This window comes from Punica granatum, chromosome 8 (genome assembly GCF_007655135.1).
Source record: "Punica granatum isolate Tunisia-2019 chromosome 8, ASM765513v2, whole genome shotgun sequence".
NCBI lineage: Eukaryota > Viridiplantae > Streptophyta > Magnoliopsida > Myrtales > Lythraceae > Punica > Punica granatum.
In genome coordinates, this window is record NC_045134.1 from 22,074,388 (window position 1) to 22,099,796 (window position 25,409).

Below are 25,409 nucleotides of genomic sequence, written 5' to 3' on the forward strand. Positions count from 1 at the left end.
GTTCAAAGATCACCTGATATAATTAATTATACATTCGGTACGCGCTAGTCACGCCCTAGTATTGCGAGTACATCGACCTCTCAAAACCACGTCATCACTTAAAGGTCCTCTATGATAGCCATTGCATCATTTTAATTATGTAAATATTATCTAGTGCAACTATAATAAAATATTTAGTGAAATTTCGTTTAATACAATGAATATGAATATATGGTGTAAAATCTATACATTACCCTTATGCTATAGAAAATTTTCATGGTATTATAATATACTAGACGAGTATCCGTGGGTTGCGCCGGCGCTCCAGTCAACTAAATATCATCAAGATTAAATATATTTTTTAAAAATATTCTTTCAATGAACATCGAATTAATTATGTTGTAATATGCGATCATAATTTTTTTTGTTGTTATATAAATAACAAAACATAATTCTACATTTGGATCTCTAATGTACCTAAAGCTTATATTTTGTAAATATTTTTTAAGGAAATTACTATTGCAATTATTTTAAACATTCTAAAATGCCTACTTATTTTATTTAATTTTAAATGTTAGAATAAATATTTTTCAAAACTTTCAAATATGATATAATTAAAAGGAAATATGAATGGCTATCCAAGAAAGAAAAGTGCAGTATTGTTGCTCATATTGATTGGATGGAGCTGTTCCACTACCATATGACTCTTTATATTAGCATTTAATATTGGGTGGTTCTATAATATGTAGTTATTGAAGGTGTAAAATCCTCCTTCATGAAGTAATGACTGGAATAAATCAATATGAGACTTTCTTACCCTTGCATGTATTAATGAACCCTAATTTCATTAGAAGTAATAATTTAATAAATAATCGATTTTTGTATTAATAGAAAATATGTTTAATAAGTCCAAGATAACTACATAATCAAGATAACCATATAAAAAAGATAAATTAATTACAAAAATCAGTTATGTGAAAAGTGAGTAAGAATTTAGTCTTTTCCAAGCACACGCTCAATCAGATTCAATGGGAGTGAGAGGTCATAGTTACTGTTGCTCACACTGTGCGCTGTTTTTTTTTTTTTTAAATCCACATGCTATGTTCGATTTCTGATTTTTCATTAGATATATATTGATAAAGATCAAGAGTGAAACATATTTTCGTATGACGTTGCAAACGGCATATATATATATATAAATATATACATATATGCAAATGGTATATAAAAGTTTGGGCTATATATTCCATTGTATATGATTTATGTATTAATATAATCTACAAATTTTACTGTATATTATTGCCTTGTGTATACTATTTATATTCTATTGGGTGATATATGGATATAATTGATATATTTCGTTGATAATTTATATAAGAATACATTCTTAGTAAAAGAATGTAAAATTTCCTCAGATTTTCATGATGACGTGGTAATACGAGAGAGTTATATTTTCTATCTTTGATGATATAGTCTCATGAGAATTTGGCTCGTGTTTTGTTTTCATATATATATATATATATATGCATATATACATATATAATATATTGGGGAAATAAAGAGACGAAATTATGATTTTATATTTTATAAATAAATCAAAAAACATTTATATATAGAAACATATAAAATATAACATATTTATGAAATATAATATATATATATGAAACGTATATATTAAATTATATATATATAACTTCAAATATCTATATTACAAAAAGGAAAAGAAGGGTAGTTGGGGTAATTTTTGTTATCCCAAAAATATCCATGATAAATAGAATAAAAAAATTAATAACAACTAAATATTGAATAAGTTATTAGTATATTAGTAATTCTAAATTTTGTTAAGTACCTATTCTCTCTTCCCTTAATTTTCTCCCACTTCCTCTCTCTCTTCTCTCACGTTCCCTCTCTCTTTCTCCCCTCACAAACAAATGCAATCTTTTAATCTTTTTAATTCGTTTGATCAATTGAAAATTTTTCAATTAATAATATTATTTCAATCCCTTATTACTAAACAAGATTATTGCATTTAAAAAATAAAAATCATATAGAAAGTTTACGTGATACCGCAGCATGGTTATGACTCTTGTATATTATAAACACTAAGAAAATCAATTCTTTTTCTAGATAACTTGAAATATTTCGTCATGCTTTTTATTAATATAATATATATGACTAATGGATAAAAGTGAAATTTCCCTCACTCAAGAATATAATAATTTTATATTCTCTTTCTGTAATAATATATTATACGTATATCTTTCCGAGTCAATGAATTCTTTCATTCAATAATCTATAATTGTAAGCATTTTTTTTATCTTCTCTCTTCGTTATTTTTCAATTTTTATAAGAATTTGTTTTATTCATTCATTCATTCATTTATTTCTTTATTTATTTATAGCATAGCAATTTTTAAGGGGCTATTTTTTCCATTCGATTATCTATAGCTGTAAGTATTTTCTCTATCTCCTTTTTTCATTTTTGTAAGATAATTTATTTATTATTTATAAGTTATAACATAGTAGATTTTGAGGTGTGACAATCATTTACCATATGTAAAAGGAATTAGAATCTAAAAATAACACATGAACAATTAGAATGAGATTACAAGATCGTAGAATACTATATAAACACAAGGAATAATGAAATCATCAATATGATAACAAAATCACTACGTTTATAGGATTCTCTTAGTTTTTTTCAGTTTTCATCATAAGATTCACATCATAGAATATAATCTTTCAGTTTTTTCTTGATAGGTGATAGTTCATCTAATCTTTAGAGTTCAAGATATTATTTTATTTAAATATCGATATTAACTATTTTCTATATTTTTGGAGAAATTTTTTATATTTTATATTAGTGTCATATATATATATATTCACTTTAAAATTGTAAACCAGAAGATATTTTAAGACTTTTCCTCCTAAAACTCTCTTATAATATATACTATGAATTAAACTCTCTTAATTTGTATTCATAGTATTCTATATGGATATTATACTTTTTTTTCTGAAAATTTTCTTATGATAGCAAAGTAGGGATATGGTTAGAATATAAATGCCAATATATATATATATATATATATATATATATATTTACAAATTTTCAATACACAGTATCCAATAAATATGTTAATAAATGTAATCCATTAACCTCTTATAATTTTATATTTTATGATTTACGTCTATACATATCACTGAGTCAAAATTAATAATTTTTTAAATAGGAATAAATTTTTTTTCAAATTTAATTGTCTCGATAATTATTTCTTTTTAATTTCCTAAAAGAATTATCTTTTTTTGGGTGAATAAAATAATTATCTTAGATTACTTATTTAGTTGCCGCTACAACATTAAATTAAAAATTTGTAGCTGTGATAATTATTGCGATAATTTTCCTCTACTATGTACCTTAGATGTTTATCTTTTTGAGTTATTTATTTTCTTAAATTAATTATTTAAGATTATGTGTCTTTCTATATTTGGAAAAACGGCACATTGGTTTTTTTGCCTTAAAAATTATTTTTCCACGTTAAATAGTATAATTTCAATTGTTTTACTTTTCTAAGGTATTAATCTTAGATTATGTTATTTCATTTTTAGGATACAAAATCTTACTTAGGATATCAGACCCCCAGTTTCTTAATGAAAGGTCAGTAATCCTCCAATAAACTTATTTAATTTTTGAGCAAATAATTCCTTAATCCATGATATTTTATTAAAAATGCATAATTTATTTAATTTTAAATGAGTATTCCTTAATAAAACATATGCAAAATTTCTTAGTATAAGCAATGATGTTGCAACTAGAGAGAACTCGATTTAGGCCTTCAACACTGGGCGGTGCGAGAAACAGACTTCATTATTATATAGATAGATAGTAGCAAAATATATAGGATGATTTTAGCCTTCAAATGAGGAACTTGATACGACAATAAGCAAATTAACCTCTTGAGCAAAAAATAGAATAACAAAAATAAAAACCTCAACCTACCCTTAGTCTGATTCGAATCCTATATATTACTGATAATTAATTAGAATTTACTAATATTCTCTTTTTTGGTTGAAAAACAAAACGGGTTTAAGCATGGAAAAGCGATCCAGTTTATAGTTTATACATTGGATGAGCATGTGATATATGTCCCCTCTAATCCGCTGCCTAATTGGACGGAATAGTCAAAAATTCATGAAGGGCTAGCATAGGCTTAGACACTAATTGTAGTTTATATATTCGATGATCATATGATTTCTGTCAACCACATGCATTCTTTTAATCATCTTCATCATATAATGTAATATAATGAAGGATTAAATTCAGAGTTCACTAGGTGCACATTACCATTGCCGAGAGATCTATACTGTCTGTCTTAATTCTTCAGGTGATTATCAATCCGTTGGCAGCAACTATGGTCGAAGTGGTTCTCGGGAGCATTGTGGGGTCCGTCACCGAATAACTGCACTTTTTTTTTTAATCATCTTCATCATATAAGACTAATGCATTTTAAAATCGATTACATTGAAACGTGTGATCCAATTATAGTTTATATTACATGATTTCTGTCGACCACTTACAATTTTTTATCCTCTTCATCATCATATAATATAATAGTTATCATATAAATGCGTGTTTCGTACCAACTAATACACATGATTACATGGAAACAATTAGCTAGTTGTCCCCTCTAATCACGTGCTGTCGACCACTTGCATCTTCTTTTTTTTTTTAATCATCTTCATCATCGTATGATATAATGCAATATGATAGTTACCATTGTGATGCACATTAGCATAACTGAGAGATCCATCTGGTTCAAGTTTCTCCCTGTCCAAACTCAATTCTTCCATTGATTATCAATCCGTTGCCCGCAACTATGGCCGAAGTTGTTCTGGGGGGCGTTGTGGAGTCTGTCACCGGACACCTTGTTTCCCTCATCTCCCAGGAGATTAGACTAGCATGCGGCGTCAGAGCTGAGCTCGAGAAACTCCAGACCACTGTCTCTGTCATCGGTGGAATGCTTCGTGAGGCTGACAAGAGACGAGTTGAGGCTGAGGATGTGAAGGAATGGCTCAAGAAGCTGAAAGAGTTGTTCTACGATGCGGATGACCTGCTGGATGACTTCTCCACTGAGGTTTTGCGCCGTCGGAGAGTGATGGTAGGAGGTAAGCGGATCCTCAATGAGGTGAGTATCTTCTTCTCCTTTTCTAACCAGCTCTTTTATGCCATTAAAATGGCTCATCGAGTCAAGGAGATCAGGGGGAGGATCGATGCGATATGGAATGACCGGCACGCGTGTTTTCATCTTGAAGGAAATAGTAATCTTATGGGGAGTTTGGAGGAGAACCAAACTAGGTCGGAAACTTACTCGTTTGAGCCTGAAATGTATGTGGTTGGACGAGATAAGGAGAAGAAGGAAGTCATGGAGTTCTTACTCAATCCTGATTTTGAGGAGAGTGTTTCCATCGTCCCAATAGTGGGTGTTGGAGGCCAAGGGAAAACGACATTAGCAAGAAAAGTATTTAATGATGACAAGGTGAAGGAATATTTCGAGATGAGGCTAATTTGGGTCTGTGTGTCGACCAGTTTCAGTGTGAAGGATATTTTGAGGAAGATAGTACGAGAATGCTCCCCTAACAAAGAAGGAATTGCAAATCTCGACATGAATGAGTTGCGAAAAAAGCTGGGAGAGTGGATCAATGGAAAGAAGTACTTACTTGTTTTAGATGATGTGTGGAATGACAACCGGTCTAAATGGTTAGAACTACAAGGATTTCTCATGAGCGGTGCCAAAGGGAGTAAGATATTGGTGACCACTCGCTCTACTCGGGTGGCGGAAACTATGACTCGAAAATTTTATAAATTGAGTGGCTTACCTAGCGATGAGTCGCTCTCTCTCTTGATGCAAATGGCAATGAAGGAGGAGCACGAGTGGAAAAATCAAAATCTAGAAAAGATTGCAAGAGAAATTGTGAAGAAGTGTGCGGGAATTCCCCTTGCAATTAAGACGATTGGGCGATTGTTAGTGTTCTCTGGAAGTACCGAAGAAGATTGGTTGAACTTCAAGGATAATGATTTATCTTTGATAAATCAAGAAGAAGATGACATCATGCCAACACTTAAGTTGAGTTACGATTTTTTGCCATCGCATTTGAAACCGTGCTTTGCTTATTGCAGCTTATTTCCACAAGATTATGAGCTAGAACCACGTGAGCTTGTCTATCTTTGGATGGCACATGGATTTATTAATAAATCTCTAGGCAGTAAGAAAACACTTGAAGAAGTAGGTTACGATTATTTCAGGGAGCTGCTTTCCAGATCCTTTTTCCAAGACATGCAAGTAGATCTATACGGCGACATTATGAGCTGCAGAATGCATGATTTGATGCATGACCTCGCACGGTTTGTAGCAGGAGAGAGTTGCATCACCATTGATAGCTCACATGCGAAAATGTTCCCAGAAGGAGCTCGTCATGTAACTACCAATGATCAGAATGTGTTGAATGGATTTGAGAGAGACAGAAGAATGAGGTCCCTGTTTCTTATGGTTGAAGGGAGTATTGATATTGCTGTTCTGGATGTTTCATGTTTTAGAAGTCTACGGGCACTACGTATTTGTGGTGGCCACATAAAGGTGATTTCACGTTCCATTGCTAAACTGAAGCATTTGAGGAGCCTTGATCTCTCAAAGAATGATGGGTTTAGGTATCTTCCCAATTCCATAAGCAAGTTGTGCAATTTGGAGAGCCTTAATCTCACAGGATGTAGGGATCTAAAAGAATTACCAAGTGGAATTACAAAGTTGGTCAATTTGAGGCAGCTTAGGGTGCGTGGGTGTTATAACTTAAGAGATATGCCAAGGGGGATTGGGAAATTGACTAATTTGCAAATGTTAGACGTATTCGTGGTAGGGGAGAAACTAAACCGAAATGCTGCAGAGCTGAATGAGCTGAGCAAACTTACTGGATTGAGGGAAAAACTGACTATTCAAAGCTTGGAAAGAGTGGAGAGTAGTAGTATTTCGAGCGAGGTGAATGCTTCCTTCTCGATGGAAAAGTTAGCTGATCTTCAGTGTTTGCGACTATGTTGGCGATACTTCAGGGATGTGAGTGCGAGCAATGGCGAAGAAGTTTTAGAAAAACTTCGACCCCATCGATATCTAAAGGGATTGAGGATAGAAGGATATGGGGGTGCCAGGCTTCCATCGTGGGTCTCTCAACTGCATAGACTAGTCGACATTGAGATTAAACAATGTCAGGGATGCAGGCAGCTACCACCTGTAGATCAGCTCCCTTCCCTCAAAAGAATCTTCTTGGTGGCTTTGAGGGATTTGGAGCATATAGAATTATCGAAGGGTGGGACGATGTCACAGTCAAATTTCTTTCCATCCTTGGAAGAAATAAAGTTGTATCGTTTGCCTAAATTCAAGGGATGGGACTAGGAGAGGAGGGGAAATAGAGTTGAAGAGGAGGATGGCGATTCTTCTTCTTCTTCTTTGTTAATGCTCCCTTGCTTCTCCGACAAGGTCAAGGTTGGAATAATTGATTGCCCAAGATTCTCTTACATGCATGGTCAACAGCTACTACGACTAGCGGGATGGAGGATGAGGAATGTAACTGCACTCCTACTCCACCAACACGATCCACGACTTCTTCCCCTTGGCCCCCAACGACCGATGGCAGTGCTAGTGCCGACTGATTCATCTCCATCGACCATAATAAAGAATCAGACGACATTGACCGCCATATCTGATTCTATATCTCTCGCCGCGCTGACATCCCTCTCCATCAGCGAAATTAAGGATGCAAAGCAGTTGCCCGTGCAATTGTTTCAGTCCCTCCCTTCTCTCCAATCTCTTAAAATCAAGGATTGCCCTGGCCTTAAAGCACTCCCTCTGGGGGCGATCCTCCGATACCTATCCAACCTTGAGACGCTAGAAATTTCTGGGTGCAAAAAGCTTGATTTATCCACCGAGGATGATGACGATGACGATGATGGTGGTAATGCTGAAGGCATGACTAATCTTTTGCAGCTACAGGGCCATCATAAACTTCGCCATCTAGAGATTAGAGACTGCAAAGGCTTGAAGTCTCTCCCTAGAAGAGTGTTTCTTCCGCTTCTCACCACCCTCGAGTCGTTGGCGCTAATTTACTGTCCAGAACTTGACTTATCAATGGGGGAGTCAAAAGTAGATGAAGAAGACATGCCAATGCCGCCTAATTTACAATTCACTAAGGTCCGCAAGTTGGAAATCCGATTTATAGCAAAACTGGAGACTCTCCCGTGGTGGATTCAGCACCTCACTAACCTTGAATCTTTAGTCATCCACTCCTGCAAAAATCTGAAGGCTTTGCCTGAGTGGTTGCCCAACCTCATCTCACTCAGACATCTTGGGATTTCATACTGTGGGGAGGAGCTGACAGGAAGGTGCCAAGAAAATACAGGAGAGGACTGGCCCAAGATTTCTCACATCCAACGTGTACTAGTAGAAATGCTTTGAAAGGTCATATAAATATCTCATTCTCATTTGTATCCTTGCGTGCTTGCTTGTACATTTGCACGATATGATGACGAGTGAAGTAGACCCATACATTTCTTACAATAATTAAAACTAAAAAAAAAGAAGAAAGTATCCACAGGACTCATTTGCTTACTTTCATAAAGAGTTCGAATTGTTGTCTGTGTTGTTCCTCATATTCTTTTCTCGACAGTACTCATATTCATTTTTGCGGATAGAAAAGGAAGGAAAGAATAATACAACTGTCAATCAATACTCGTCGTTTGCATTGGGTTCATTGCTAACTCTGTTGCTGAATTAAGTTTATGCCTCTGTAGGAATATGGCTGGATTCACTTGTGAATTGATTGTATAACATTTATGCACGTTCTCCAAGTTTTATCCACTCTTGTTTGTTTACATTTGTCTATAAACTAATTTATGATACATATTATATTATTCTTCAGGCAGAAAGAGAGGTTTAGAGTACGGATCATTGCAGACAGATATCTCCAAAAAATTGGCTCGCTCGTCAACTGATGATATATCTTTGACAGAGTAGCACCTGGGATTTCATATATATGTATATATATATGGTAAGCTTTTGTAAGAACCGGCATTTTTTTTTAAATATGCACACACACATATAATTACATGTGCTTATATATGTATATGTATATATATATAAATTATGGCTGGAGCTTTAATTAAAAATAATAATAATAATAAAAGGGATGAAGTGGTTGCATGGGCTCCACGTTTACCCCATTTCCACCGCCAAGTCCATTCAGCTGAGGTTAGAGTTGGATGATAGAAATAGGTTTTATGCAAGTGGGTACAATGAAATTTGGTAATTTGCCGGCTTGCTCAAGTCGGAATTGGTTTTCTTATAATTGAATAAAGTATGCTCTGATAGATTGGGGGAAAACTAGCAAGAGTGGTTGATGATTTGGATATTTATACTTCAATATTGTTCTTGATATTAGAGATAAACAGACTGAGCTTAGTCGTGACAAGTTACTAGAATAAATCAGTTTAGGGGTGAATGTTTCAGCTTTATAGGGTCAATGGAAGATTGAGTTTGTATGGTTGGTTGTGATTGACATATGTATGAATTAGTTTATTGATAGTCGAGTGCTCTTGGTCAGGTTCCATACTCGGTTTCTTGGTTTGCCTTTGTAGAATGCCATGAGTTTTCTGGATACAGCCTAGAAGAAATGACATTATTATCCACATGCTTCATTCTGACAATGGTTGGCCAAAATATCCATTTGGGTCTTAAACTTTGCTGCTCGGTGTAAGAACAAATTTTCTTGAGAATGTGTCTGATTGGGTAATTGTTGTTGGGAATTCAAGAATAATGAACTACTTGAAGTACTAAATTGGGAAATGAGTTGGTTAATTGTCTGGAGTTAGAAGTAATAGTTTAGTCAATATATATATATATATATATTTATATTTAGTGGAAAGCTAGGAAAAGTGGAAATGCTCCTATGGAGTTTATTGTCAATATATCAACTGATTTGCAAATTATTCACATTCATTTGCTTGGACAAATTTTGGTAAAAAGCCATATAATTGATGATTTGAGAAAGACCAAAAGCTAGCTATTGATTTGATATCTTTCGTTCTTTGATTGTTTTCATTTTTGTTTTTCTTTCAGATAAATATAAGTTCATCCCCTGATGGTATAACTTAATTTAGAGTCAATACCTTTAAGTTATATTTCCAAGTCTTGGTTACTATTTCAGTATGGGTAAATTTGTAAATTTTAATACAATAGATTATAGAATAGGATTGGTTATTTGTTAAAGGACAGTTAGTTACTACCCTAAGTCATCTTTTATTGGAATAACTTATTCATTGCTTATAATAAAATATTGAAGTTGGTTAATTCTCAAGATTCTCTAGGGCAAGTAAGTACGAATGAATTCCTTCTTTTGGGGCCAAATGCCACATGTTTTGTTATAAGGAATATGTAAACAACATGAATATGCTTTATAAATTGTTTTCTTGTTATATTTATGATTTATAGGAGTTGATGAGACCGAAAGCAAGCATCTTGAAGGCTTGATTTAGTGGACCATACGTTGGGTGTTCGATGAGTACTCTATTCCCTTGTAAAAAGATGTATTATATTTATATAAATTATTTAAGAATAATATTGTGATAGTTAGAGATTAAGAAATTGTCTTGTTAGGTTGTGTGAAAGGATTTGAGAGTTTTTGTCCTTTTATATTTCATTTTGACTTGAGATATGCGGTGTGATTGTGTATGACATATATGATGATAGTGTGATACCATTGAAATGTGATTTGGATTGTGCTTGTGTATACTAATATTGCTTTATTATAGCTATGGAACCGTTGGACACAGTGGAATAGAAAATGGGGCCTAAATAGCTGCTGTACCCGGCGGAATAGAAAATGGGGCCCGAATGGCAGCTGGACCCCGCAAAATAGAAAATGGGGCTCGAACAGCCGCTGAACCCAGCGAAATAAAAAAGGGGCCTGAATGAGATGTGAGGGGTCATGGTACTGTTTTAACTTGTCGCAAGGAAATGCTATCTTGTGGCTATATTGTTTGACTAATGTTGTGCATTGTTTGTTCAGATTGATTTAGATGGATGTGATGATTGTTGAGCTTGATTAGTCTAAGTGATTGTGTAGTGATTTGCTATGGAACACTAAATGAATGAATAATTGATGTTTTTGTGATATTGGATATTAGGAAAAAAAATTTGAAGAGTTGTGTGTATTCATTAGCAGGATTTAAATTTAATTACTATATTGGATGTAATTATTAATATGGTATATATCTCTGTATATGCGTGCGGTGAGCTGATAGTTGAATTGAATGTGATTGTATTATTTATTTGAATATTTGGTTATTTGCAATTAAATATTTATTTAATAATAATTCATTTTGCTTTGAAATTTAGTACTCACTGATATGCAGCTCACACCCTACATATATTTTTCAGATGAGTTATGAGCTAGACTAGCAGCACAAGAGAACTTTTTGTGGACATCGGGAATCAGCTCGGAGGACTAGGTAGGGATCTTAGTTATTTGATAAGTATTTTTTGTATATAATGCATTTGAATATATTACGATCTGAAACTTTTGTTTAGCTGGATTACTGATGTGGGTGAGAACAAGTAATCTCTTGATAAGTATATATAAATATTAGAGTTTGCTGGATCGGTTATATGTATTTTGGAGTTTATGGGAAGCAGGTTGTTATATGAATAGTTATGTGATAATGGATATCAAGAAATTTAGGAGAAACTCTGCTGAAATTTCGGGTCGTGACAATTTTGGTATTAGAGCATACGTTAGGAGATCCTGTAGACTTAAATTGAGGCTTGATCATCGAGAAATTTTTTGATAATTGTGGAGATTTTGATAGGATTTCCTTTGAATTCCATGCTTGTTAAACATTTGAGTCGTTTATGTTTTGGATTTGTTAATGAATAAGTATGGGTTATGTGTGTTTGTTGAAAGATACATAAATAGAAAGTGTTATGTGGTTTATTTTGATTGTTTGGGAGACTTATTGGAGTAGGAAATTTGGAGAATGACCTAAGCAGATGTGGTTGAGCTTTAATTGAAATTTCCTTGTTTGGTTGCTATGTTAGTTATTCGATTAGTTTCGGCCTCATTTGCTTGATTTAATTATGAGAAACTTTTAATATTTCACTGACATATTAGTAAGATTTTTCAGATGTTGATGTTATTAATTTCTTTGTTTTGGTTAAAAGAAATAAGCTTGGGACTGATTGTGCTTACTGTTAATAATCTAATGACATATTCCTTTGCTCATGAGGTGAAACAAATTTGCTGATATCGAGCCTTAGATTTGATGCATGAGTTACTTATTTGATTAATGTCCTAATTATAGTGTTTGGTGTTTGTATATATGTTTGACTTTGAGCGAGTTGTGGTTCTTTTGAGTGAGAGTTTCATCTGGTTGAGAGCTCTTGTTCTTAAACTAGTATTGTTTGATTTCCGTGATGTGGTGGGATATTTTGATCGCCCTTGACCGAGATTGAGATAAGTTCTTTCTGGTATCCTTTCTGTATGTATTCCGCTGAAGTTGTAATATTTAATATTTCATTCTTTTGGGTTGACATTGATTAAAGTTTTGATTTCTGTATACCGATCCAATATGCTGTGTTGAAGGTTGTGCTATATATGATTCCTATTTATTTTGGTTCTCTTGACTTTTCCAAATTGGAATCCTAATTATTTGGGAGTTCTTGTTCTTGATTTTATTTTGTTTAATTTTGATAAATCAGTCGGTTACTCTTTTTGTACTGAACTTATATTGTTAGTGAATCTCATGAATTTGAATGGAATTGGATGTGTAAGCTAACTTTTATTACATGATGGTTTGCCAAGATTTGATTGAATATAAAGTTAGGTTTCTTTAGTTCATATTTGGTAAACTGACCATAGTTGGTCCATATTCTTTAACTTTTGTATCTTCTCTGTCTTGAATCTCATCCTCCAATTGCTTAAATGCGACTTCTTGTTTTAAACTCCTTCATTTAAAAATTGAGCGAGTTACCTGATCGGTGTACTATTGAAGCCATGTTCTCTAGCTACAGTTGGTCCATGATGGGTTTCTTCACTTGAAATTCTAAGCGAAAATGAGCTTAGGTTCTTGATCTGATTATACACGAGTGTAAATTGTTGTTGGTTGTAAGAGTATTTTGTCACATGTTTGGTCCTTAGCTAAAAAGTATTTTTGTCCGTATGCTTGGAATTATCTGATAGTAGCAGATCTTTTCTACTACTACACTTTTTCTCTCATTTTTGTGGCCTTTATTTGAAGAATACCTGCAAAATCTATATTGTTTATTTACGCGTAGTTATAATGGAGATTGGTTCTTCTCAGTAACCTAATGCATCAAATATATATATATATATATATATGTGTATATTATATTTATGTTGATGTTTGCAAGAGTCAAGCATGGATATCCTGGTTGTTTTTGTAGGCTCAAGCAAATGGTTCATTGTGTAGGCTCCGACTTTCATATGTTCGTCGAAACTGCTATAATTTTATAGAAATCCTTATCACATGGAGTAGTTCTGCTAGATGCCACTAAATGGGCAAAGTCGAGCTTGATAAGAGGGAGCCGAACTTGAGCTTTCATTGAGCGAAACCCGAACTGTTTGTGAATAGTCTCGTATCATTTACACTCTTAGGTTAAACTAGTCTCTTCTGCTTTTATTCTAGTTCAGAGATTTGGGTCTGAGATCATTTGGTAATATATGGGAAATGTGCTTCAGCTGCTGACTTTCATAAGATGCTATGAACTTTAATAATCCTTTATGGTTCCCCAAATAAATTTCGAGGATGAATTTTTTTATTAGCGGAGGAGATTGTAAGAATCGGCATTTTTTTAAACATGTGCACACACACATATAATTGCATGGGCTCCACGTTTACCCCATTTCCACCGCCATCTATTCCATCTCTTTTCTTTCTTTCTTTTCTTCTTTGTTTTTTTTTTTCATTTGTTTCTTCCTTTCCTTTGCTCTGTTTTCAGGCTGGAGAAGAATGAGATCGAAGAAGAAGACTAAGCTTTGGGGAGTAGCTTCAGCTCTGTTCTTCTTTCTTTACAAACTGAACAGCAAAGAGAAAACTGAAACAGGGGAGCTCGAGTCCGAGGAGAGGAAGTTCATAACAGAGAGCAAATTTCAGTTTTCGACTTGTAAATTGATCCTTCCATGGCTTAGAGATTCGTATCTACTAAGTGTTAGTGTGGAGGATGGCTCGTTTTAAGTCCATTCAGCTGAGGTTAGAGTCGGATGATAGAAATAGGTTTTATGCAAATGGGTACCATGAAATTTGATAATTTGCCGGCTTGCTCAGATCGGAATTGGTTTTCTTACAACTGAATGAAGTATGTTCTGATAGATTGGGGAAAACTAGCAAGATTGATTGATGATTTGGATATTTATACTTAAATATTATTCTTGATATTAGAGATAAACATATTGAGCTTAGTCATGACAAGTTACTAGAAGAAATCAATTTAGGGTGAATGTTTCAGCTTTATAGGGTCAATGGAAGATTGAGTTTGTGTGGTTGGTTGTGATTGACATATGCATGAATTAGTTTATTGATAGTCGAGTGCTCTTGGTCAAGGTTCCATACTAGGTTTCTTGGTTTGCCTTTGTAGAATGCCATGAGTTTTCTGGATACAGCTTAGAAGAAATGACATTATTATCCACATGCTTCATTCCGACAATGGTTGGCCAAAATATCCATTTGGGTCTTGAACTTTGCTGCTCGGTGTAAGAACAAATTTTCTTGAGAATGTCTTACTGGGTAATCGTTGTTGGGAATTCGAGGATAATGAACTACTTGAAGTACTAAATTGGGAAATGAGTTGGTTAATTGGCTGGAGTTAGAATTAATAGTTTAGTCAAGATACTTCTTTTCGTGGAAATGCTCCTATGGAGTTTATTGTCGATATATCAACTGATTTGTACATTATTCACATTCATTTGCTTTGACAAATTTTGGGTAGAAAGCCATATAATTGATGATTTGAGAAAGACCAAAAGCTAGCTATTGATTTGATATCTTTCGTTCTTTGATTGTTTTCATTTTTGTTTCCTCTTTCAGATAAATATAAGTTCATCCATTGGTCGTATAACTTAATTTAGAGTCAGTACCTTCAAGTTATATTTCCACGTCTTCTTTTCAAATAATATTGTTGATTTTGTTGGATTTCCAAGTCTTGGTTAATATTTCAGCTTGGGTAAATTTGTAAATTTTAATACAATAGATTATAGAATAGGGTTGGTTATTTGTTAAAGGACAGTTAGTTACTGGCCTAAGTCATCTTTTATTGGAATAACTTATTCATTACTTATGATAAAATATTGAAGTTCGTTAATTCTCGATATTCTCAAGGGCAAGTAAGTACGAATCAATTCCTTCTTTTGGGGCCAAATGCCACATGTTTTGTTATAAGGAATATGTAAACAGCATGAATATGCTTTATAAATTGTTTTCTTGTTATATTTATGATTTATAGGAGTTGACGAGACCGAAAGCAAGCATCTTGAAGGCTTGATTTAGTGGACCATACATTGGGTATTCAGTGAGTACTTTATTCCCTTGTAAAAAGATGTATTATAGTGTCACGACCCGAAATTTCAGCAGAATTTCCCCTATGTTTTATCGATATCCATTATCACATAAACAATTTATTCATAACATGTTTTCCACCTCCCAAACAGTTAACCAATTCAGCAAGCTATACCAAAAGCATATAACAATTCAGCAGGTTCTGATATATATATATATATATATATAACTCTCAAGAGAGTACTTTCCACAACCCTATCACTAACCCAACTAAACATAAGTTTCAGGTCGTAACTTAATCATAACATTTTACAAGAACTTACTACTTATACTAGGAGTGGGCCCTACTGCAAAAAGATCCTCCGCACTGATCCCCGTTGTCCAAAAAGATATCATGTGCGGTTAGTCTGGCTCCTAGCTCATCTGGAAAAAATATATGCAGGGGGTGAGCTGCATCTCAGTGAGTATTAAATTCCACCATAAAATGAAGTATCAAATATGTTTAAGCATTCACAACCTCAATTACAGTCATACCATTTACTTCAAACTTTCTAATGATATATACATACATATATATATATATAACTCCTTTCCAATCTTGACTATTTTCTTTTATTAGCCAATTCAATATCACATAATTCAAACAATCATTCAAAAGCAACAAATAATAGTAGCCATAGGGTCGCAATCCTCGCGATAGAGTTTTCGATGGTACCGTGACCCCGCACTCATATCCACAAACTTCTCATTTGATTTCTCATAAGCGGGGGCTACCTGTTATCCTCCGGCAGTAGGAGTCTAGGCGTCCATTTTATATCACGTCAGATCAACGGTCTAGGCGTCCCTTTTTGTATCCCGCCGGATCAGCGGTCTAGGCGTCCATTTTTATATCCCACCGGATCAGCAGTCTAGGCGTCCATTTTATATCCCGTCGGATCAACGGTCTAGGCGTCTCTTTTTGTATCCCGCCGGATCAGCGGTCTAGGTGTCCCTTTTTGTATCCCACCGGATCAGCGGTCTAGGCATCCTACTTATATACCGCCGGATCAGCGGTCCCATGGCTACAAATAATAATTTCACCACATCGCAATCAACCGAATTCATTTACAATAACTCATTTAAATCCTCATACTATCCTCATTCAACTTATTTCAATCAAGCAAGCATTTATATAAATTAATTTAAGATTTAGTTTCATTCTATAGTGGAATAAAAATACTCACAACGACCCCCCAAAAATAACTCAACGAGTTGAGCCTTCCGGTTGTATAGTCTCGGTCTCCACGGCCCCTATTATGTTCAAGCATAAAGGTTAGATAATATACCAAATAAAAGAATAAATATTCATCAATTCAACCCTCTTGTTCCCATCAATCACAAGCTCCACATAATATCACCATAGTGCATAGTGCATAATAATTTCCCAAGTCAATTTCATACACACACAATTCTCAATCACAGCAAGTCAAACTCAACCAACAACACATATATGCATTGAAAACATACTCAATTCAATCAAAAGATTAGCCTTCTGCCTCATGAACGAACACCTCAATTTCTACTTATCTCCAACCCCACCAACCTCTTCTCTAAAAATTTAGCCAGCCATAGAAAACATAAAACTCAATATCAAAGAATGACTAAACCACCGAGAAATAAAAATTGGCAGTAAATAGACTCCTAAACCAATTAAAGAGAAGCATAGTTCAATCCATGTCTAAACTCAACACCATGGAAGATAACTAGAATAGCACTTAAGTTAGATGGAGACGGTTTCAAAATTCCAATTTCTATCTCAACAAACACAAATAAGCAGCATTGCGAGTATACAGGAGAAACCACATTTCATGTGCCATAGCTTGACAAGTTACGGCGCCAAATCCTAGAACAAGTATTTTATTTGAAGCTCATATCCGTTACACTTTTTTTTTTTTTTGCTTACTAAGTATGTATTTTCTTTCTTTGTTTTATCATTGAATTAGTTCAATATTTACGGAAGTGAAAGACCACATGTCGAAAGTGAAACATCTCAAAACTGATGACCATTGGTCCAAAAGCTAAAAACTCTAAACCAACTCCTAATTTGGTGTTTTAAATATTACGCCATCAGCGCACACAATAACCTCCTAATAACGGGTATAGCTGTTCTGAATAGATTTTGGGACTGATAGACGAAACTCATCACGATAGTGGTCATATCATTTCACATTCACGATGTGCTCTACCTCAGAATTCATTGTTGCTAATAGCAACTTAGACTGTTATATATATATATATATATATATATATACATATATATAGTGATCTAACACTTAATTCAGTATACATGCTAGAAGCATATTGAAAGAATATATGGAATGGAAGAAACTGATGTGACCAAAATCAGTTCCACATGATTTCACCGATTAAAGAGAAACATAGTTCAACCCATGTCTAAACTAAATAAACTTGAGTATCTAGGATAGGAAATACCAACTTACAATCAAGAACTCCAACCTTAACCCTTTTCCTCTTAAACTTCGATCACCTTAGTGTTCTCCCCCCCTCTCTCTCTGTTCTTCTCTGTTCCTCCCGATTTCTCTCGACCAAAAACAGGGCAAAGGAAAGATGGAAGAAAGAATAATTGAAATGGAAAAAAGAATGGCGGTGGAATTGTTGGGGAAGGACTAAAGGCCACGTGGGGCCTTTTCCACCCCTTTTCTCTTTTCTTTTTTTTTTTGTTTTTTTTTTTAAAAAAAATTCTCCAGCCACAAAATTTAGTATATAATATGCATATGTATATATATCTATATATATATATATATATATGCATGTCTTAGAAAATAAACCCGTGTCTCACATATAGTTATATAAATTATTTAAGAATAATATTGTGATAGTTAGAGATAAGGAAATGGTCTTGCTAGGTTGTGTGAAAAGATTTGAGAGATATTATCTTTTCATGTTTCATTTTGACGTGATATATACAATGTGATTGTGTATGTTGATTGTGTATGACATATGTGATAATAGTGTGATACCATTGTAATGTGATTTGGATTGTGCTTGTGTATACTGATATTGCTTGATTATAGCCATGGGACCTCGGACCCGGCGGAATAAAAAATAGGTCCCAAATGGCCGCTAGACTTGGCGGAATAGAAAATGGGGCTCGAACGGCCGCTGGACCCGACAAAATAGAAAATGGTTTGGCCTCTGGATTCGGCGGAATAGAAAATGGGGCTCGAACAACCGTTGGATCCGACGGAATAGAAAATGGGGCCTGAAGGGCTGTTGGACCTGACGGAATAGAAAAAGGGGCCTGAATAAGATGTGCGAAGTTACAATACTGTTCTAACTTGCTGTGACAAGGAAATGCGACCCTGTGACTATATTGTTTGACTAATGTTGTGCATTGTTTGCTCGGATTGATTTAGATGGATGTGATGATTGTTGAGCTTGATCTGTCAAGTGATTGTGTCGTGATTTGCTATGGAACGCTAAATGAATGAATAATTGATGTTTATGTGATATTGGATATTAAAAAAAATTGAAGAGTTGTGTGTATTCGTTAGTAGCAAGGTTTTCAGAATCGCGATTCTAAGTAGAATCGGTCGAGGGTCGTAGAATCGTGAATCGTGATTCGAATCGTGAATCATAAGATTCTACATGTAATTAAAAAAAATAAAATAAAATTTAAAAAATAGCATATATATATATGTAGCATACTTTCTGAGTAAAAAAAAATCAATCCTTGTTCATTCAAATAAAAATCACAAACCAACAAATCAACAATAATCATAAAATGATAAAAACACAAAATATCATTACAAATTATCGAAATTCATAAGTCCAAAATTCCAAATCAAACTCCCGAAATAAAAAGTTAATAACATAAGTCATAACTAATAACATAAAATGAACAGATAGATCAAATCTCATTCAAATCTTCATCTCAAGGCGGTCCATGATGGTTTGCAAATGGAACCCCAGTTACTGACTCAGCTCAAGGTGGTGCAATACATATTCAAATATTCGGGAAAAAGAAAAGAGAAAGGATTTAATTCACCAGGCTTGCTGGAACTATCTTTTCCATAAGTCGTTATATATTAGAGAGGAAAGGAAAGGAAGAGATACCGCCGCCGCCAGCAAGGCCGCGGCGAGGAACAACAGAGCAGCTGCTTGAGACCCGGACGAAGCCGGTTTGAGAGTAGAGAGCCGAGCTAAAGCTGCAACTTGGCAAGACACGGCCAACCACATCGACATAGCTCGCAAGTTCGGTCGTTGCAGAGTGGGTAGAGAGAGAGAAGAGGTAGAGAACCTATGAGAAAGAAGTCGGTGCCGAGGCAGTCGGTGCTGCTTGTATAAGCAAAGAGACACGAGCATTGGTTTATTGCAATTGGCCCCCTTAAGTTTATGTCTGGTTTCGACTGGTCTCCCGTATTTTAGTTGTCTTAAATTTTGGTCCGTGAATGTTTTGGATGGAATCTATCAAATTCCGCACCACTGGAGTAGGATAACAGCAAGCTCTTCACGGCTCAGAGAACAATTTATGGTGAGCTTGTTGTAATATATTGACGGAAACCTTGACGGAAATGCTCCCGAGGAGTGAACTGATATAACAACGGTAAATTCATTTGCAATGACAAGTAAATTCAAAAGATCCTAGATACTCATAAGCCTGAATCTTCACAGAGGATCGCCGATCGCCGGAGAGAAACTTGGAACCGGAGATGTGTTAGGGTTAGGGCACTCAATTTCGCGACTCGGGGAGGAAGAAGATCCAGAGAAGAACGGGGAAAGGAAGGGGGGGGGGGGGGGGAAGAAACTGCTGGGCTCAGGGGAAATGGGCTTGGCTTCGGCCCGACTCCCACAGACGGCCCGAATGAGGCTTGGGCTTTGCCCCAGTCTGGGCTGGATCCGGAATCGCAGAATCGGTCCGATTCCGCGATTCCGCGATTCAAAGCCCGATTCAGTTCCGATTATGCATTTTCCGACTCACCTACCCGAATCGGAATCGGATGACTCCGTAGAATCGTAGAATCGTACGATTCTACGATTCGAATCATGATTCTGAAAACCATGGTCTCACTAATGAGAATCGAACCCAGAATCTCTAGGTTATCAGGTGAGGGTGTTAGCTATTACACTATACCCCATTTCTCTAGTAATTTTAAATTTTTGTCAACTACCTATTCTGTTTTCCCTTAATTTTCTCTCACTTCCTCTCTCTCTTCTCTCACGTTCTCTCTCTTTCTTCCCTCACAAACAAATACATTCTTTTAATCTTTTAATTCATTTGATCAATTGAAAAATTTTCAGTTAACAATATTCAATCCCTTACTACTAAACAAGAATATTACATTTTTAAAATAAAAATCATATAGAAAGTTTATATGATACCGCAGCATGGGTATGACTCTTGTATATTATAAATACTAAGAAAATCGAATTTTTTCCAGGTAACTTGAAATATTTCGTCATTCTTTTTATTAATATAGTATATATGGCTATGGATAAAAGTGAAATTTCTCTCACTCAAGAATATACTAATTTTCTATTTTCTTCCTGTAATAATATATCATACTTATATCTTTCCGAGTCAATGAACTCTTTCATTCAATAATCTATAATTGTAAGCATATCCTTCATCTTCTCTCTTCTTTATTTTTCAATTTTTATAAGAATTTTCTTTATTTATTTATTTATTAATTTATAGCATAGCAAATTTTAAGGGGTTATTTTTTCCATTCGATTATCTATAGCTGTAAATATTTTCTCTATCTTCTTCTCTCATTATTTTTCAATTTTGTAAGAGAATTTATTGATTTATTATTTATAAGTTATAATATAGTAGATTTTGAGATGTGACAATCGTTTATAATATGTAAAAGGAATTAGGATCTAAAATTAATACATGAACAATTAGAATGAGATTACAAAATCGTAGGATACTATATAAACACAAGGAGCAATGAAATCATCAATATGATGACAAGATCACTATGTTTATAGGATTCTTAGTTTTCTCAGTTTTCATCATAAGATTCACATCATAGAACATAATCTATCAGTTTTTTCTTGATAGTTGATAGTTCATCAAATCTTTTGAGTTCAAGATATTATTTTATTTAAATATCGATATTAATTATTTTCTATATTTTTGGAGAAAATTTTTATATTTTATATTAGTGTCATATAAACATATATTCACTTTAAAATTGTAAACCAAAAAGTATTTTAAGACTTTTCCTCCTAAAACTCCTTTCCTATAATATATACTATATATTAAATTCTCTTAATTTGTATTCATAATATTTTTTATGGATATTATACTTTTCTTTGAAAATTTTCTTATGATAGCAAAGTAGGGATACGATTAGAATATAAAGGCTGGTATATATATATATATATATATAAATTTTCAATACACTATCCAATAAATATGTCAATAAATGTAATATATTGACCTCTTATAATTTTATATTTTATAATTTATGTCATAATATCACTGAGTCGAAATTAATAAGTTTTTAAATAGGAATAAATTTATTTTTTCAAATTTAATTGTCATGATAATTATTTCTTTTTAATTTCCTAAAAGAGTTATCTTTTTTTGGGTGAATAAAATAATTATCTTAGATTAGTTATTTAGTTGTCACTGCAACATTAAATGAAAAATTGTAGCCGTGATAATTATTGTAATAATTTTCCTCTACTATGTACCTTAGATGATTATCTTTTTCAGTTATTTATTTTCTTAAATTAATTATTTAAGATTGTGAGTCTTTCTATATTTGGAAAAACGGCACATGGGTTTTTTGCTTTAAAATTTATTTTTCCCCTTTAAATAGTGTAATTTCAATTATTTTTCTTTTCTAAGGCATTAATCTTAGATTGTGTTATTTCGGTTTTAGGATACAAAATCTTATTAGGATATCAAAACTTCAATTTTTTAAAGAAATGTCAGTAATTCTCCAATAAACTCATTTAATTTTTGAGCAAATAATTTCTCAATCCGCGACAACATTGAGTGGAGAGAGACTTCAACCCCCAATGCTCGAGTCTTCCCTACTATTAATGCGTCAAAAAACTTTAAAAGTACAACTAAAAAAAAGGGATGCCAAAGAGTGTGGTGCAGTGAGTTCCACCAATGTTTTAGTCAAGGTTGAAAGTAACTCCTGATGTTACCGACAAACCTTAGAATAGTGGCGATGGCGGCCAGTATTGACCCCCTTGCTTGAGCCTTCCCTGCTCTTTTAATTCATTGAGAGAAGGGAGGAACCCATTCAATGGGGGCCCAACTCCGGCCACCAATCCTCCAATTGAGGATGCTTACATGTTCAATGGTGCAGGTCCATTGGATTTGGTGGTGACCTGCATTGGACCCCATTACCCGGTCTTTTCCACACTCTCTGTAACGCGTAGAGAAGGGAGAGGAAGACACGAATAGTGGGAGATCAACGGTGGACACCATTGCTCTAGTCGAGATTGAGGACAACTATTGAAGCCGACAAGAACCTTGATTGTCACTGTAGGGTTTGCAGTGAATTTGAGCACGAGCAATCCCCGTGTAAATTTTCTTGATCACAAACCTCGAACGCCTTCACAAGGGGACATTGGGAGTGGTGTCCCGATTTTATTCTTCACACTCAAGTCAGAATGAGCATTATGTGAGAGTATAAGTGCATAATTTCTTAAATAAAATGACGTACATCCTTTTATATATGTAATTAGAGATATCTTTTAGATTTCCTTATTTCCGTTTTAACTTTTTGTTTTTCAATTTTCATAATGAGAGATATTCATAGTAAGTATAATATGAGCACATATGGCATGTTAGGAACAGGCTCTCACAGTTTTACTATATATATATATATATTTTCACCCGAAAGATTTGGATATATATTTCCATCCAAAGCATAATGGCAACAATTTGATGAATAGACCAAAAAATAAGAGATGTGAAATGCAATATCATAAGCAAGTTTTAGTAACTATACGAATAACTACTGAATAAAACGCTGAATGTGAAATTTCATACCGTATATACAAATATATGGAATTCGAAATGTCTAGAAGAGAAATATATGTCATTTCTTGACTTCAACGTCGTATATCTCCATGAAAAGAGAGGGACAGAGGAAGAGAGAGAGAAAGAGAATTTCATGCTCGTAGATATTGATATATTAACTCAGTTGAGATGATAACTGATGATGTAAGAATGAATGGAAGTGTAAATGTAGTTGGAAACTGTACTGATGTAATTGGCAAAGGATGCAACAGAATAGAAGAAATGGTAAAATTGTTATAATCGAACACCAAGGGAATGTGAGTTCTTAATTTCGTTTAAGACAAATTGTTATCAACATGTATGTGTGAATTATCCTTATTTACCAAAGAATGAATATATACTTTGTTGTAGTGAGAAGCACATTTCGTTTGACAAAACTAATTATGAACCGAAATTTTATAAACACTAAAGTTGTAAATAGTAATAAGTACCAAAGGCTTCCTAATAATCTACTCATGCTTGCTTGATTATTATTTTTAGTATAATTTTTTCGATGGATTACTATAAATTTTTTAAACAAAGTAAAATTGATGGTCGTCTTAATCTTTTTTTTTTTCAATAGCAAAGAAATGAAAATTAAAGTAACAAAAAAATATTAAGGAAATAATGGTAATGCATATTTTTAATATGAACATTGAAGCAAATTTTAAAGAACCTGGTCTACATATATAAACCAATTATCGAAGAAAGCAGAAAATTGAGATGAAACAAATCAAGGATAATAAGAGGTCACTAACACTTTGGTCCTCTAATTTTTCAATTGCTAGCACTTGACTGCTTGAATTTTCAAAATCGAGAATTTAGTCTCTGAATTTTCAAAAATCATAACAAAATGGTCATTTTAGCATTTTTTTGGCCAACAGTTTGGTCCCTAAAATGATCATTTTGTTATGGTTTTTGAAAATTCAGGGACTAAATTTTCGATTTTGAAAATTCTAGCAGTCAAGTGCTAGCAATTGAAAAATTAGAGGACCAAAGTGTTAGTGGACTCGGATAATAATGATCACTTGACTATATTTTCAAAGTGGCGATAAGGCGTTTATAGGCAAGCGAGCGAGCTCGTTAGTATGTGTGAAGCTGAGGTTAGGGTTATTATCTTTACCCCGATGGGAAAGCCTTTTCCATACGGGCACCCCTCAATTCATGCCATCATAAACAGGTTCCTTCGGAGGAACATCCCTCCACCTAGAAAAGATAGGTTCCAACCCCAATTTGACGCCAATGAATGGATAAGGATGGATATATATGATGGCTCCTTTAATCAATTTCTTACTCCGCTGGATGATGGAAAGGGAGAGAAAAGGCTCTGTCGAGGATAACCCCCGCCACGAGCGAAGGAACTTCCTTGAACCGGCAGCTAGGATGGTGGGAGAAGCTCCTTAAGTAGGTCTCGCTGAACGAACTCAAGGAAATGGAATCGTTTATGGAGGCATTTTATCGGCAACTATGCAACCACTTGAACCACCCCGTCGATCTAGTGTGTTTGGGCCTTGCCGATCCAATGGTCGATCCTAAGATTTTGAATTATCTGAGCAGTGGGGCAAAAGTTGGTCATGGTCATTCTGGGGATGATGTTCGGGATTAAAATCCTAATAGTCTTGAACAAAATATTATTGCGAGATCTTATTCGTCTTATGATTATGATAATATTAAATGTTCAATTGATGTTCATAGTCAGGTATTGTCGTTATATGATTGTTATAAACTACTAATCTTTTTTTAGACTCGGCGCGTTGTGCGGGTTTCCTTTTTATGTATCTCTGTGCAAGTT

General features: G+C 34.2%; 2 protein-coding genes and 1 long non-coding RNA gene across 3 annotated transcripts in view; 2 read left to right on the top strand and 1 right to left on the bottom strand.

The window, feature by feature from the left end:
• LOC116215983 (putative disease resistance protein RGA4) overlaps positions 1-25,409 on the top strand; it is a 198,359-nt gene that overhangs the window by 24,947 nt on the left and 148,003 nt on the right. The window lies entirely within an intron of this gene.
• LOC116215987 (putative disease resistance protein RGA4) lies at positions 4,761-8,167 on the top strand. The gene has a single exon (XM_031551851.1). The coding sequence runs from the start codon at positions 4,853-4,855 to the stop codon at positions 7,415-7,417; it is 2,565 nt and encodes an 854-aa protein (XP_031407711.1). The 5' UTR covers positions 4,761-4,852; the 3' UTR covers positions 7,418-8,167.
• LOC116216002 lies at positions 15,692-18,222 on the bottom strand. The gene is made up of 3 exons (XR_004158607.1): positions 18,066-18,222; positions 16,809-16,875; positions 15,692-16,008 (listed from the first exon to the last, which is right to left on the bottom strand). It is a non-coding gene; the product is annotated as an uncharacterized LOC116216002 (long non-coding RNA).